This window comes from Mytilus californianus, unplaced genomic scaffold (genome assembly GCF_021869535.1).
Source record: "Mytilus californianus isolate M0D057914Y unplaced genomic scaffold, xbMytCali1.0.p SCAF_9, whole genome shotgun sequence".
NCBI classification, from domain to species: Eukaryota; Metazoa; Mollusca; class Bivalvia; order Mytilida; family Mytilidae; genus Mytilus; species Mytilus californianus.
In genome coordinates, this window is record NW_026262745.1 from 90,766,858 (window position 1) to 90,783,335 (window position 16,478).

At 33.3% G+C, this 16,478-nt stretch overlaps 1 protein-coding gene across 1 annotated transcript; it reads right to left on the minus strand.

Moving 5' to 3' along the window:
* Positions 1–756: 756 nt before the first annotated feature.
* On the minus strand, positions 757–6,211 carry LOC127715995 (uncharacterized). Its single transcript, XM_052222095.1, has one exon. The coding sequence runs from the start codon at positions 3,714–3,716 to the stop codon at positions 984–986; it is 2,733 nt and encodes a 910-aa protein (XP_052078055.1). The 5' UTR covers positions 3,717–6,211; the 3' UTR covers positions 757–983.
* Between the last annotated feature and the right edge of the window lie 10,267 nt (positions 6,212–16,478).

Here is a 16,478-nt window from a genome sequence, read left to right on the forward strand (position 1 = left end):
TTTCATTCACTAGAGATTAATCTTGCTTATTTTGATCTTCTAAATTAAAAGGGGAAAGATTGTTATGTTTACATGATACATTACCACTTTTATAGTTTAATTGGCTTATAATTAATACTGACAGTTAGGAATTAATAATCATCAGATTAGCGGATGTTTCTGTCAATAGATTATTATCTGATCTCACCTCTTCTCTTGGTTCATAGCTGCAGTATTCTGTTAGGTTTTATGGGCGTAACTTTCCCATGTCATTACACTACTCTTTGTTTTATATAAACTAATGTATTGCAAATGTAATCGTCTGCCGTATTAAATTATAGCCCCAGTTACCTTTGATAACTATTCTGCCACTTCAATAAAATTACTTACTACTAGCAACGACAAAACTTATTACACACAAAGGTAAATAAAATAGGGTCTCTAAAAACACCGCAAAGGACCTCCTTTGTGCACAAAGGAGCACAAAGGACCACAAAGGAGTTTCATAAGAGCACAAAGGACCTGAAATTCATTTCAAAACATAAAAATATTATAATTCATGAAGAAAAATGTAAAAAAAACCAAACAATTTCAATAAAAATTGCGATTTTAATAATGTACGATTTGTAGTTTTCACCGGTATCGGTTTGGAACCGACTTTATATCCGGGTTAAGTGATAGTTCATGTATTTGAATTTTTAAATAGTTAAAATGTAACATAACTGATAAAAACGTCAATTATTATTCTTGGTATCTTATTGTTGTAACTTTCAAGGGTAAAGCATTACCAAAACTTCGAAAATTATATAGGATAGCAATGTGTTGTTGTTTTTTTTTTGTCTCATATATCATCACTTTGTTTTCTTTATACGTATGATAATATTTTTAAGTGAAGTAAGAATACTTGCATTATAACAAAAAAGTCAAAACTTTATATTTCCAATTATGATTTAATAAGATTAAATAAACATGATAAATAAATACATATGATTTAACAATAACATTTAAAATTTCGGTTTTGTCCTCACTGCAGCTGTCCTTGGCCGGTGACGTTGACCAGGCTTCTTGGCGAGACGTTTAACTTTTGGTATTGCAAAACCATTTGCTGCTCTTAACATATTGTCACTAAACTTTTTGTCACTGGCAAGCTTTCGGTAAAGCACTTCTTTTTCAATTTGGGTAAGACTGTGCCATTTGGAATGTTGTATTCTGTGTTTTTTGAAATTTCCGAAAAGTTCATAATTGCCGTTTCCAACTATACTGCGTCTTAAATCTGTGTGATGAAGTTGTATCACATTGTATATTTTGTCTAAAAGTTCTGGTAATTGATGTGGTTTCCAGTTCAGTGCTACCTTAAACCGGTGGTTCATGGACTCACAGTTATTGTTTGTCCAGAGTCTGTTAGAGTCATATTTGCGATAGGGTTGATTAACATAATTGAACAAGCGGTTTTTAAGTCTTATCTCATAATAATTGGCAAAACACGGAAAGCTGTTACAAAGTTCATTGGACTTGGTGTCGAAATCTATGGTGTCATCAGCTGTTGCTATGCCATTGTCGTTAAAAATGTCGGACATAATCTGCGATCTTTGATTAGATGTTAGAGGCAGCTTGTTTTTTATGTAATCTGTCACATTGTCTTTTATGTGCTTTGTGCAGAGTAATCTGTCCGGCTTTGAAAAAACGCTGTCTAATGCAACTGTCAAACCACCTTCATCGTCGCTACCAAGTTTGACGTCGAAACATTGCACCTCCGTTAATATCCGAGCTTTGAAGTGTGAAAAGAAAGTGTGGTAAGTCTCCATGGAACCGTCCCAATGGAAAAACACTGGCCCAATGAATATTGGATGGTCACGGGTTGACTTCGAAATAACCTTTTTGTTTTTATAAACAAAGTTTGTCACAAAAACTGAACCTAAATTGAAAGTTCTGTCAACACCAAGGACTGTACTAGGATCAGCTTGCAAGTGTGTTTTTATGTCAGCTATCTGCTCAGACGTGTAGCATATGATGGATGGTGGCTTACTGTTATCCTGTGTATATACAACCTCTTTCACAAAGTCATGATCATTTACCATTGACAAAATTTGTAGCACTTCATCGGCTATGTTGGCTTTGGCAGCATGAGAAACCTGTTTTTTGTTGTAATGTTTTTTTGTATGGACTTGTTGAAGATCTTTCGGTGCGTTATCAGGGTCTTTAAGAACCATGTCCTGATATATTTCGATGCAGGATTTCTTATTATTGAGTCCCTCGGTTATACGATTCATTACTGAAGGGTCTGTACGTATAAACTCATGTGAGACGTGTTTGGCATTACCATGTGTTGTGTTGGTAGTTGGACATGAACCTGTATACTCGACAACGGCTATATGTTGGCGATTCTGAAATGTTGATGGTAGTTTGTTAAATGCACTGACTCGTTTCTTGAAAGTTTTGTCCCTTTTAAGAGGGATGTAGTAACGATTCAGTGTTAAAACAGAGTCTGGATCTGGTTGAGGATTGTAAGGCACGTATGTTTTTTTGCCTTTCACTTGTTTCTCGAAGCAGTATAGTCCCTCTTTAATAAAAGCAATGCGAAGAGTGTTATTAGATTGCACAACAAAAGTAGTGTTCACTGTATGACCACCATGACTGTCCCAGGCACCACAGTCGTCAGAGTACTGAGAAGACTGACCATTTAATTTGCGTTTTACATTGTCTGAATTGTCTATAAGAAAATATGCATTGTCTTTCTGGCCTTTTGGGATACTTGCCAATGGAGTTGTGTTAACATCGATAATTGCATGATACAAGTCATTTACTGTTAGATTTTTGCCATTTGTAAGACTGTTAGATGACTGTTGCACAGATGAGTTTGCAGTTTGAGTCAATAATGTAGAAGCAGAATGGGTTGGTGTTGATGTTTGCATGGTATTTGCTTTTGTTGTAGAACCTGGTATAGGTGATAAGTTTGGCAAAGGTGGTAATAATAACTTTGAAGGTGTGCTTTTGACTGCACTTGGAGGAGATGACGCCTGAACAGGTATTGGCGAAGTTGGTATTGGTGATGACAATGGGTCACGTTGGATTCGTCGTCTTTTCGGAGCAGATGAACCGAGTGGTGGAAAATCTGTAGTGCTATTAAGAGAAGGAGGCGACGGTGAATCAACCCGATAGTTTCTACTTGTCGTTGTTATAGTTTTGAGGAGCGGAACAAAGTGGTCAGCATACCAGTAGTGTTTAGTTTGATAGCCTTGAAGACGTGTCCACATAACTGTCAAAGTATCAGTATCTATTGATGGCTTTTGTGGCATGACAGTCAAGTTTAAAATTTTAAAAGGACGATCGTTAATGCCGTTCATAGGTGGATACACTGATTTTATGGGCACACCAATAACATTTGCCAAAGCAAATATTGTCCATATTGATGAGTAACCCCCTGGAGATGCACAAGAAAACACAGAGGCAACATAATTGGGTGATACTGTCATCAAACTTGGAGTTACGGGTAAAGACATGATACGGCTTTTTAGTCTTATCATTTCTATGGCTGTACGAACACGCAACTCTGTTGAAAATTCTTGAGTTCCGCACAATGACACAGACACTGAATCGAACAAGCAACCGCCATTCGAGAAAACCTCATACGGAGTTCCAACGTCGTGAAGACGGCACTTTGTCAGAATATTCTGGGCTGTCTGGTCAACTATGAGTGATCCTTGATTGCATTCCGACGGACGCACAAATATGGGCATATATCTGTACTCTGTCTTTGCAGCTGTAACTAAATGAGCATAGCCATTAGCTGCTTCCTGAAGAAGAAGAAAATGAAAGTTATATTATGTATTTAGAAAAGGTTCTTATATTTCGTATACGTCAATTGGTCTGAAAATGTCTGAAATATCTGTCACTGGTCTTGAACATGACGCATAAAAAATGGTATAGGAGAAAATCTTTAATTGCTATAACGAAAACGTGTTTCTTACTTGACGAACAATAGATTTCTTTGACGAAAGGGAACGGTATGGCAGTAATTCTAAAGATAGGATGGGGTTGAATTTTTTCAATTCGTTTTTCAGAAATTTCAATATACACTTTGTTTTATCAAATTTTATTCTGCACAAAAACAAAGTATTTACCGAAATTTTCTTACTTGACGAACAATAGATTTCTTTGACGAAAGGGAACGGTATGGCAGTAATTCTAAAGATAGGATGGGGTTGAATTTTTTCAATTCGTTTTTCAGAAATTTCAATATACACTTTGTTTTATCAAATTTTATTCTGCACAAAAACAAAGTATTTACCGAAATTTTCTTACTTGACGAACAATAGATTTCTTTGACGAAAGGGAACGGTATGGCAGTAATTCTAAAGATAGGATGGGGTTTAATTTTTTCAATTCGTTTTTCAGAAATTTCAATATACACTTTGTTTTATCAAATTTTATTCTGCACAAAAACAAAGTATTTACCGAAATTTTCTTACTTGACGAACAATAGATTTCTTTGACGAAAGGGAACGGTATGGCAGTAATTCTAAAGATAGGATGGGGTTTAATTTTTTCAATTCGTTTTTCAGAAATTTCAATATATACTTTGTTTTATCAAATTTTATTCTGCACAAAAACAAAGTATTTACCGAAATTTTCTTACTTGACGAATCTTGAGTTGCTATGACGGAAAGAATCTAAAGGCACCAAGGGGAACGGTATGGCAGTAATTCTAAAAGTAGCAAATGGAGTTGAATTTTGCTATCCGTTTTTCAGAAATTTCAATATATACTTTGTTTTATCAAATTTTATTCTGCACAAAAACAAAGTATTTACCGAAATTTTCTTACTTGACGAATCTTAATCAGAACAAAAATGTATACTCAGCACAGTGAAAAAAAGTCTGTAGAGCTGTCATTTGGTTATTTGTGTCGTTAGGTTGCTTGTTACTGACATATAATACATCTTCTCAATTTATTTATTTGTATTTTATTAGCCTGATTAATGGATAATCAAAATTTGAAATAAAATATGGATATTGAAATGAAATTAATTATTTTAACAAATAGTTTCTGAAATTTACTTTCTGCTATGTATGTGTTAACTGAATTCACACATAAATGGTTAATATATATAATCGACAAAATCATATATCATTTCGAAAATTTTAACATTCGCAATATCAAAATTTAGACTTTTCAAATAATTGAAAAGAAACACTTGCAATAGCAAGTAGATATTTTGCATATTAACTATTCAAATAATTATACGAAAAGAAATAAATACCGTATAAAGAATCATCTACGCTAAGTAGCTTGTTAATTAGATTCATCATATATTGAGATGATTGATAAAAAAAAGAAGGAGTTCAGTTTCCTTAAAGCAATGCTGATGAAAATAAAATATTTAATTTAAAATTTATAAATTGCTTTCAAATTAAACATAATTTTAAACAAACTTGAAAAAAGTATACCTGTTGAAGTCTAGATAGACTTGACACGTAGTTGTATTGAGAGTGATTCATGTTGAATTTGTATAGCTTTGAATGTTTCAGTGAAGAACTCTCTTATTTATATTATTTTATTTCTGATAAGATTTTGAGTAAAATGGTTTATATTTCTCATTTTTTTAACTTCAATAGACGACGTCTTTGATCGCCGCTTGTAAGATCTATATTTAGAAAACTTGTATATTTTGCATATGTCTGAAGTCTTTTTTGTGTGTTTTTTTTAATAAATTAATACATATAATTGTTTTTTCAACAATGTTATTGGTTTTAAAGACGGTCTTTGAACACTGATAATTAACTGTAAGAATATATAACGCTTTGTTCATCCCAAGCGCAATCAAGTACTCGTTATACATAACTTATTAATTGTGTGAAATTGAAATCTTTACAAACAGTGTTAGCTTAATTTTTTCTCTCCGGTTTAATGTCCAGTCTTTTTTATATGTTCATGTTTTCTCAATACTTTTCAATATATAATTATAGGTGTACTAACATCTTATCGAAAATGGCCGTACTCTTATACATATCCGTACCGGTTACGGAACACGGTTTCGTAAATCTTCAACTTTATACCGATTTAACTCACGTATTTTAATAAAAAACAATATTTTTTTTCGTGAGAAATGCCTTTCCCCCCATTTAATAAACAATTTCAGGTCCTTTGTGCACTTATCATACTCCTTTGTGGTCCTTTGTGCTCCTTTGTGCTCCTTTGTGCACAAAGGAGGTCCTTTGCGGTGTTTTTAGAGACCGAATAAAATAGTCGTTGCTAGTACATACGCACCTATCCAAAAGGTCTATCGAACGACCGCGCTTATAACGAAAACGATATCAAGTGAAATAGTTTTTATATTATCAACATAGGGTCGTAAATGTACATGAATTTATGTCGTTGCACATATGTCAATCCAACTCGTTAGGTCTCACATGTAAATAATTTTGTCATTGCTAGTATTGTAACCGGAGCTAAATATCCTGTCTAGTTTTCATGTAAATTTCATAAGTGTTTCTGAGAAATGTTGATGTCTCTTTTACTACGGTTTTGATAAGATTGTTCACTGAGATCAACCTAAATATTATTCTAAAGATTTAAAGCACCCACACCATAAACCAAACAACAGCCAAAAGAATCCATGACAAATCGCCACACATCTAATCGCCCCACTTTCTAAAAAATCAACCCACTCTTGATTACCAACTTGCCCGACTTATGAAAAGGGTTAAAATCCCGCTGAAGTAAGGTCTGCCAACTCGCCCCACTCATGACAAATAGATTAACAACGATGAATTTAGTCATTCCAACCCGCCCCACTTATGGAAAAAGATCCTATCCCGTTGTATATGTTCCTGCCACTTATAAATAAAATCAATACCTATGAAAACCTTAGATTAACATCTTTTGTAATTCTTTTTGGTTTTTTTTTTTGTTTTCTTTTTGTTTAAATAAAGAAGTGAGTATCATTTTTCGGAGACTTTAACGTCAACTCGCCCCACATGTGAAAAATAGAAAATTCCTGAGTCATGCCATCTATCTACACTTATGAAAAAGGAAGTAATACCGTTGGATTTATGTCTGCCAACATACCCCACTGATAAATAAAAGTATGAATAGAATTAATGGCTACCAACTAGCCCCACTTATGAATAAAATAATTAAACTATAACGAGTGTAGGCGTTCCAATTCGCCCCACTTATGATAACGTTAGATGCATCCTTTTTTTTGTTATTGTCTTTTGGTTGAAATGAAACAGAAAGAAGGTAGCATCAGCATTTAAGTGACGTTTTTTCCTGGTAAATATATTCAATGTTTTTATTTTTAGATGATAGGTTTGCTCATCTACATAAGTATGCATAACAAGAACATTTAAAACAAACATACATTAAATCCATTATGTTATCTGGTAGAAGGCGCTAGTGGTCCATGTTTTGTTGGCAGGAGTTATATTAACAGGATTAATCATTTAACCCTTTTCACAAGTGGGGCGAGTTGGTAAAACTGTTTGGCGCGATTTTTTTAAAAGTGGGGCGATTTTCCAGTTGAGTGATTTGTCCTGCTTCCACCTAAATCAACCACAATAATCTGAACAGTGTTATATTTAACACTAAACCTTCAAAACAGTGTATATTTAAGCAACAGTGTATATTTAAGCTCGTGGTTCTGTTGTAGTTCGATCCCGAGTCTGTGACCCCTTTTTGGTAGCTTATTTAAACAAAGTCGATCAAGTTCACATACTTTAATGTTTGGCTTTGAGCGTTCCTGATGAAGGTAACTCCAGAAAAGCGCTTCGGACGCATGAAATTATTAAACGTGTTGATTTCAATTTTTTAATCATATTAATAAAGACAAATCTACAGGAAAAGCAATGATTTAAAGAATGAGAGGGCCTTAAAAAGTAATTTCACTCTAATTACAGAAACTATTTCTAAATTTATATATCCAATAAGAAATATAAACACAAGTTAAACTAATAAAAATTCCTATTAAAAACTTGTAATGCCTTGATTTAGAAAAATGCACCGCGAAAGATCTTCGAATGCACCCAATCGAAAAATCTAGAGAAGTAATTTCGGAACTACTCTAAATGAAAAGCATGGCTATTTTCAAGGAAAAATAACAGTTTGAGATATAAAAGTTAATTAATGACAAATTTGTAAGGTAAATTTAATGTTTAAAGTTGTAAGAACATTTCCCAAGCGTAAATACTATTATTTAGAATTAACCAGGTTGAAAGATTCATGGCATTGCAGAATTACGTTCAAAATCATAGCCCAACGGTCGCACTCCCCCGATCTAGACCATTGAAAATTCCAATAAATGGTCTATATTAGGCAATTCAACTTCAAACATGAAATACACAATAAATATAAATATAAAATACACAATATAAATGTTCAAAATGAAACGTCTTTCTTAGACAACAATTTTATAGTATTATCCCCATTTTCTTCTACTAACTCGTATTCAATGTCCCGAGGAACACCCTCACCGTGTTGGACGTATTCCATGGCATCTTCGTAAACTTCTTCCTCCTCCTGAACCATAGCAACTTCCAGGTTTTTGCTGTCCTCATATAGTGGTGGTAAGCATTTCCCAGGATTGATGTCCTTAAGGTTGACCATTATTTTTAATTGTAAGGATAACATGACGATAACAGCATGATGAGATGTGAAGTAATGAAAATTCATGAGATGCTCATTCACTAGGTGCTTTCCAGAAAACATATCGTTACATCCTATACATCTAAATTACCTGATGCTTCTCGTGTGTTTGTGTGCCAGTGTCTCTGGTACTGACGGAGTCCACATGATAGTACAGGGCAAATATAACCCATAGCGTTAACAAACATACATTATGTAAATAGTAAATGAAGAAAACAAATGCGCGACAGCCTTTTTCATAGTTATAATGTGTGAAACTTTAAAAATTCAAACGCACAATTTCTTATCAATGTTTGATAAACTCTTTTTATGAGTTACTGGGAAAATATAACACTTATGTGCTAAAAACCCAGGTGAGCTTTTCTGTTATTTGATAAATAAATAAAGCCTTTTTATTAGGTCTTCGAAGCGAACATATGTAAATATATTGTATATATAGTTTATGTTTATATCTTGTCTCAACATATGTCAATGCATTGCTCTATCCTTCACTAATGTGTGTATATCAACATAATTAATTAAATTCCGCTGTGCAGAAAATATACATAAAAACAAACGTCAAATATTCTTGTTGCTATTTCTGATTTCCAACATAAATCCAGACATGAGAAGTTCATACCTTATTAAATCCGCTGACCATTCTTAGTATTATCACTACCGCACCGATACAATTTAAAAGATTTGCAAATTTGGATTTTTTGTTTATATAAAAAAGTACTGATTTCAGTACAAACATTATTAACAAAATATTTGAAACTATATACAAGGTGAATACTTTGTAGGCCTTTTAACTGTTCTTCCACATCTGGTTCTTTGTGGGTTAGAGTTACAGTGAGTTACATCTGTAATAATGGAAATATCATTTTCATTATATGACATATTCAAATCAAACGATGGGGGTTTTGTGTCAGATTCATCCGACTGAATTATATTTCAGGAAGTAACCGTGTGACACGGACATTCCAAAGATGGGGTTTTGAATGATCTACATGAACCACTATATCGTTTGCAGTAGGGGTTAATGGAATTCTGTAAGTCACATCAGAAAGTTGGGCTTTTATTTTTATATGGACTTCTCCAAGCTGCAGTACAAAATTTATACAGGACATATAGGGAAATTTTCATTTTGTACTTGTAGCTAGAAAACAAGTTCGGTTTTTCTTAAAATAAATAATAAAACCTATCTTCTCATATTTTATTTCAAACTTCGGTCTCGGATATCTTTTTATGCACAAACATGTGTTTTTTCTTGAACAATCTCAGCAAATTTTGGCAATTTGGAACGACTCGTATCTTGAAAAATAGCGCGGTGACCCATACTTTTTATCATTTATTTTTTAAATTCAATTCTTTTCGTTTTTAATTCAATTATTTATTGTCATATAAACTCTGAACAATAAGTTTGTGACAAATAATATAAACATACACAACATACATTTAACAAACAAAACCAGAAGAAAACTTAAAAAGTAAAAAAAGCAAAACAATCTTTAAAGCATTCTTTAATGCATTGCAAAATCTTCATTTAAGCAAAATATTAAAAAAAAAATCTCAATTTTTTTCTATACCCCTGAACTACCTAAATACTCGGTTTCGTATATTTGGAGATGTATGGCAGTCAGGTGGTATAAGTGGAGTGTCAAAACATTTAATGTAATTGCCATTTATGTTTTGTTTATGACAAAAACTAATGAAAGTTCCAAATAGTAGGGTCAATTGTTTTGGCAATATCAACGAAATCCAAATTACATAAATTAACACTTTTGAAGACGTACTTAAAAAGTTTAATCTCAAATCTCGGAATTTTGTGGACAAGTCTTGCAAGACGGTTGAATATTTACTATATGGCCTAAACTTGCTAAAGTAGTTTAAATCCTGAGATCCTATATGTCCAATGGGCGAACCTGTCCGCTCTTTGTATCGTAAGTTGTCTAGAAAGATATCGGGTAGTATAGTGACTAGACTGGCGTCTTTTCTTAAGATGATAAGTTCCTTTTTTCTTGTTTACAACAAAGGACTTACTCTTGTACGAGTGAAACTCAAGCAAGTTGTCAAAGACGTCTCCAAGAACAATTTTAAGCCAAGCCGCTGTTCTTTTCAGCAACGTGTTAGTGACGGCATCGTTGGTTGTGCTGTTTTCGGTGTAAAGACTTTGTCTTTAAAATAATCAAAAGCCTGGGACTGAAACATTGGTTTATTAAGATACCAAATGATCCAGTACAAAGAGGTAAGTATGTGTAAGTGCAACGTTTTCTAAATTGGTTTGAACATTGCGAAGGTCGTTTTGGAATGTAGAAAAAGAGAATGAATGTCAATATGATGGTTATTTACAGAATTGAGGGTACAATCTTTCCTGTTCACACGTGAACTTTCCCTTAGTCTTGTATGCTGACAGGTTGTTGATACCTACGCTGTACTTTACATCATCGAATTTCATTATAAAATTCTTAATTTTCCCCCTTGGCGTTGGATGGAAATTCTCATAACAGCTGAAAATAAGGAGATATGTAAGGACATGTATTTTAGTCCCACAGAATCTCTCATTAATAATACAGATTTCGATCTTTAGTAGTAGGTAATACCTGGGAGTGTGTTAACTAGCCAGTTCATCACACACAACAGTTTGGCTTACATTTTCAAGGTCAACATTACACCTAGGTGTGAAACAATTGTTGCAGTTGCACTGCTCTGAACAGACAGAGCAGCAACAACACAAATCTTTTTCAAAGTTTGACGACTCTCTTAATGTACCCAAACTGAAACAAATCTTTTACAAAGAGTGACGACTCTCTTAATGTACCCAAACTGAAATGGGCATTTAGAACATTACGAAGAAACCCTGAGGCACAACAGAACACTCTCAAAGCGTCAGCTGATTTGTCCTTAGCAATGTCTATACCGGAAAAGTTCAACACACATACACACTGTCTACCATCTCTTCTTCCACCACGACCGCTTTCCTTAGAATATTGCTGTAAACTACGAGGGGCACACCTATGTACAAATTGTTGAATATCAGGTATATCGACGCTAACCATAAGCCACAATTGCAAATACCAGATGTAATTTACTGTCCTGTTCTGTAAACTCGGATAGCACTTGCTCTTTATTTTCTTCTGCTGTGGAGTGATGCAACGTGGCAATCGGTCTGCTATCAACTCGGATTATCATCAATGTTGATATAAAAAAGTAAACATTAGAACACGCAGCTATATGTATACAATAAATTATTATTTCATAGATAAAAAAAATGATTTGTAAATTTGACTGTGCTTAAAGCAAAAACGGTATTTCAAAAAATGTTGTCAAAACGACTACATCTTTAAGGGCAAAGCAAGAGACGAGATTAATAGATGTCTTTTCTGTGAAGAAAACAGGGCTGCTAAAGTACTATGTCACAATTTTAAAGGATATGTTAGCAACCCTATTTAATCAGTATTAATACCAGAACGGAGTTTACGAGTGTATCAAAGTTCATGACTAAAGATGTACCAAAATACAACATCGGATTCATAGATTCAATCATTTTTTTGTTTAATCATGGCAGTTGACAAGTTCCTGAAGCATTTCGGTTTGACGGAATCATGTAAAGGGTGCCCCCGCATCTCCTGAACACTGAAGATAATCAGACTGCAATACTCTAGGGACTGTCTGATATGAAATATTACATTCCTGAAGGAATGCAACCAGACAAAAGAAGGGAATCTGTGACATGGTACAAGGAACATAAGTATGACTCAGTACCATAATGGTTTGCATTAACCACTTACCGTAAAAATGGCTGACCGCATTGTCGATAAAGTATCACAAAATGTTGTTATACTGCTCCCTTAGGGCGTCCTTGATTGACAATAAAAATATTGTATTGTATTGTACAATATTTATTTTCCAAAGTGTCCGAGGATCGAACTTGAAACCTGAACTGCTAGTATAATACACTGACTGAACATGAATGTAGGACAGAAAGTCACAATTCAGTTTTGAGATTATTTTTCTTTGAACAAGAAAAAACTAATTTAAAAAGAAAATTTTGGTTTTTTCTTAAACTATTATTTATAAAGCAACTTTGTAATTAAAATTGATGCAAGAAATATTAATAATGATCAAATAATTGCTATGAAAACAAAATGTCAAAGAGGCTTGATCTTTAAATGGCTTCATGGTGCCAAGAAATATATCCTTTGCACGATTAAAATTTAATAAATTTTCATTTATCAAGGCTGATGAACAATTTCCCAAACTTAAAAATGAATATATGTAATAAAAAAAATATTTCAAGATCATTCTCTTATATATTCAAACAATTGTCAACAAACTATATGTGACTTTTAGTCGTATCAAATTTGTGACTTTATGTCCTGTGACTTTCTGTCCGTTTACCACTGAACATATCTGTCGTTAATAGACAGTAAGGCCATCTATCGTATTTCAATTTGGGTTTAAAATATAAACCCTTCCGCTGGTTCAGGCCAAAGTCTGTAGATGTGTGCTTTTGTCGGGCAAACTTCACGGTAACTTAAGTAGTAAGTATACGTGAATCGGCACCTAGACATCAAGCTGCATTGTTGCAGCAGATACTTAAGTTGTGGAAGTGTAAACAACAAATGGAAGTTTTTAACGACCTTGACTGGCTACACAGCCCTTGCACGGTCGGCCCTGGCTTGCGCCTTTTTGGGCATTAAATAATTTAATTTTTACCATATGGTAATTGATATAATTTAGAATGACAAAAAAAAAAATTATTAAAAAATAATATAGAGTAAAAATTTGAATAACTAAATGAATAAATAAATTGATGATTAGTTAATAAATAAAGAAAAGAAAAGAACATAAAAATAAATAAAATAAAATAATATGAAAATGAAATTTTTATATAAAACATAAAATAAAAAAAAAAAAATAAATAAATAAAAAATATATGCGTAAAAATAAATAATTAATGAACACGGAGCCACCAAAAGTAGGAACAAGAGGAAAGCTAGGCCAAGCAAACAGCAGTGTACGGCAGCAACGTTGTCCTGGTACACCAGCCGCCAAGTAAAGAGCAGAAAATTTTGATATGCCAAATTGTGTATGTGAATTTATTTGCCAAATATTTTGTATAAACCGAAAGATGCCTAAATTTGTGTATGCGAGTTTTGCAAAAATAATTAGTAAGATGTTTTGTATGTACTATAAGAAAAAAAGAGAGAATTAAGTACAATAAAAATAAAATAAAATTAATAAAAAACCAAAGGGTGTATGTATAATTTTGACTGCCTTGTGCTAGTGCTACTTATATTGAGACTTTATAGTGCTAGTACACTGGAACGCTGCCCGCAGGAAGACAGCGCCCCACGCTAATTAAAACTGGGTTAGCGCAAACCAGATCTTGCGAAGTACCATTTTTAAGTCTTAGATTTGATTTGCGGCTTAATGATATGGTAAATTTATATAAGGACCAAAAGTAGACACAAAAATAATAAGGATGCCGCGAATTTGGAAAAAAAAAAGCCAAAGGTTATCGTGAGTTACTGTTTAGTTAGCATAATTTCAATAGTTTAATTTACTTAGCACTACATATATTTTGACTAATTTTAAATATGTTTAATTATTTCAAACATTTTTTTAGATTATAAATTTATTTCGATTTTAATTCGTCTTGAAGAGCTTGCTGTACTGCCGGTTACGGCCCGACTCCATTTCTGAGTCACTGACCCGGATAACTCTTGCAGTGTAGTTCATCTTCTTAACGATGTTTTGCTGAGAAGTGTAAACGTAATACTTTGCGTCATATATCAATAACTGCGTACTAGCAACGACAAAGTTATTTATCATACAGGTAAAATAATTTTGTCGTTGCTTGTATACATTTCTCATCACACCATTAAGTTCAATCTTTAAAGACAATTAGTCCTTTAAAGACAATTAGTCCTTTAAAGTAAAAACATAAATATAGCGACGTAAACATCATGAAATAATGTCGTTGCATAATTGTTCATCAATGACGCGTAAGTCACACAGGTAGATAAATTTGTCGATGCTAGTGTCAAGAGTTGTACATACAGTATGAACAAAATTAGTTGTTGCAGCGAGATCCTTCGGCAACTGATTTCAAACTGTCAATCTTTAAATGAAAACAGTACTTTAATATGAACAGTTATCTTGACTGAGTTGGTCTAAAGTTGCAAAGTCTAATTCTATATTTTGTCACTTCCCCATTTAATGATTGTATTTCTCCTTTATTCAATTAATATTTTAATTTTATTTTATAACTTTCATACTGTCATGCGTAGGCAATTATAATGTTTCTTTACTAAGTTCAAAATATTATTGTATAATGTTTTGAAATAATGACAACTCTGCTCTTTAAATGCAGTAGGGATTGGCGTAATAAAGTATTTCACAAGGGTATAGAAATATGGTCAACATTAGTCTTCCTCGACCGGAAGTATAGCCCTCGCTCGTTACGAACCATTGAAATTTCCACCCCATCCAATATACCCGCATGTTCACCGACCTTCAGTCTGAATGGCCTCTATTACAGTATCCACCTATTGTATTTATATATAACATGCCCTGAACATGCATGAAATATTTGCCACAGGACGTGTAACAAGGACTCAGAAAAAAAGGGCACCACCATTTAACTTGAAGTAGAAGTTATTTAAATATTACATGAAGATTGAGATATCCCGGGCCTTAACATTTATAAAACTGGTATAAGCAGTGGTTAATTTTACTCTGAAGTCATTTGAAACTCAAAGATCATTGATGAATATTGTTGATGGGGTGTTCTGGTCCTGCCGGAAAAACATAAAAAAAGCTGTAACAACTGAATGAATAAATTTTAGGTCCAAGTGTCATACTTAGCTTCTGGGTGTTGGTTTGTTTTGTGTGGTAGAGCAATGAGCAAGCGTGACAGACAAATGCAAGGGTTGGTTTTGACTTTGTGATTTCCAGCTGTGTCAAGATATAAGTATCTTGATGACGCGAGTCTTTTGACAGGCCTGAAAATAGTCAAATCTGTTTTCTGAGAATAGTCTTTATTCACTGCGTTCAATTTGAAAAGTGATAATAACAATATTACATAATAAAATATAAAGTATAACAATGCAGCCAATAAAACAGATACAATAACAAATCATGGATTATTAAAACTATAGATATGAACTTTGAAGTTTCTGGCTATTTCACCTTGAACGGTGTGAACTCTTGGGCGTTTGTATGGTTTCTGAATTGTGCAGCCAGATATGCATGGAATTTGCAGTGAACAATTAAACAACTTATAAACTTTTCATTTGTACTTTTTTAACAACCAAATATCTCTCTAATAATAATTTCAACTTATTCTCAGTAACTTTAACCATTAAAAACATGTATTTACATTTTAACATAGCTGTAGGCTATTATTTACAGAGAAGCATACAGTTGTAAACAAATTTGCATATAAAGGGGGAGATAACTGTGTAAGTTAAATCTTGGGACAAGCTCACATACTAAAAATAAGAACAAGGGGTACTTTATACATCTAGCATATAACACAATAAACGAAGTTCAATAAACGCCTTTACTTTGAACGGGAAAACTATAAAAACAAACAGGGAATCTTACTAAATAAGAAAACAAGTGCAACACTGGGCTTGCAATGGGATAAATAGAGAACATCAGTTTACTAGCTTCCGAGAGCTTTTTGTTACCTAACAACCATGAGAACTAATACACGAAGCTTTGAATAATAATGTTCTTACACCTACCATTGTTCACAAATAATGGATAAACTGTAAATTGAGACATATTATTTGCTCATGAATTGTCGCGGTAAAAACCAGAGTTGTCTCCCATATAAAATACTTCTGACTAAGCGTGTTCATCTTA

What these genes read in the sequence shown, in the direction of transcription:
- LOC127715995 (XM_052222095.1), bottom strand. Translation starts at nt 3,716, where the DNA reads ATGCCCATATTTGTGCGTCCGTCGGAATGCAATCAAGGATCACTCATA.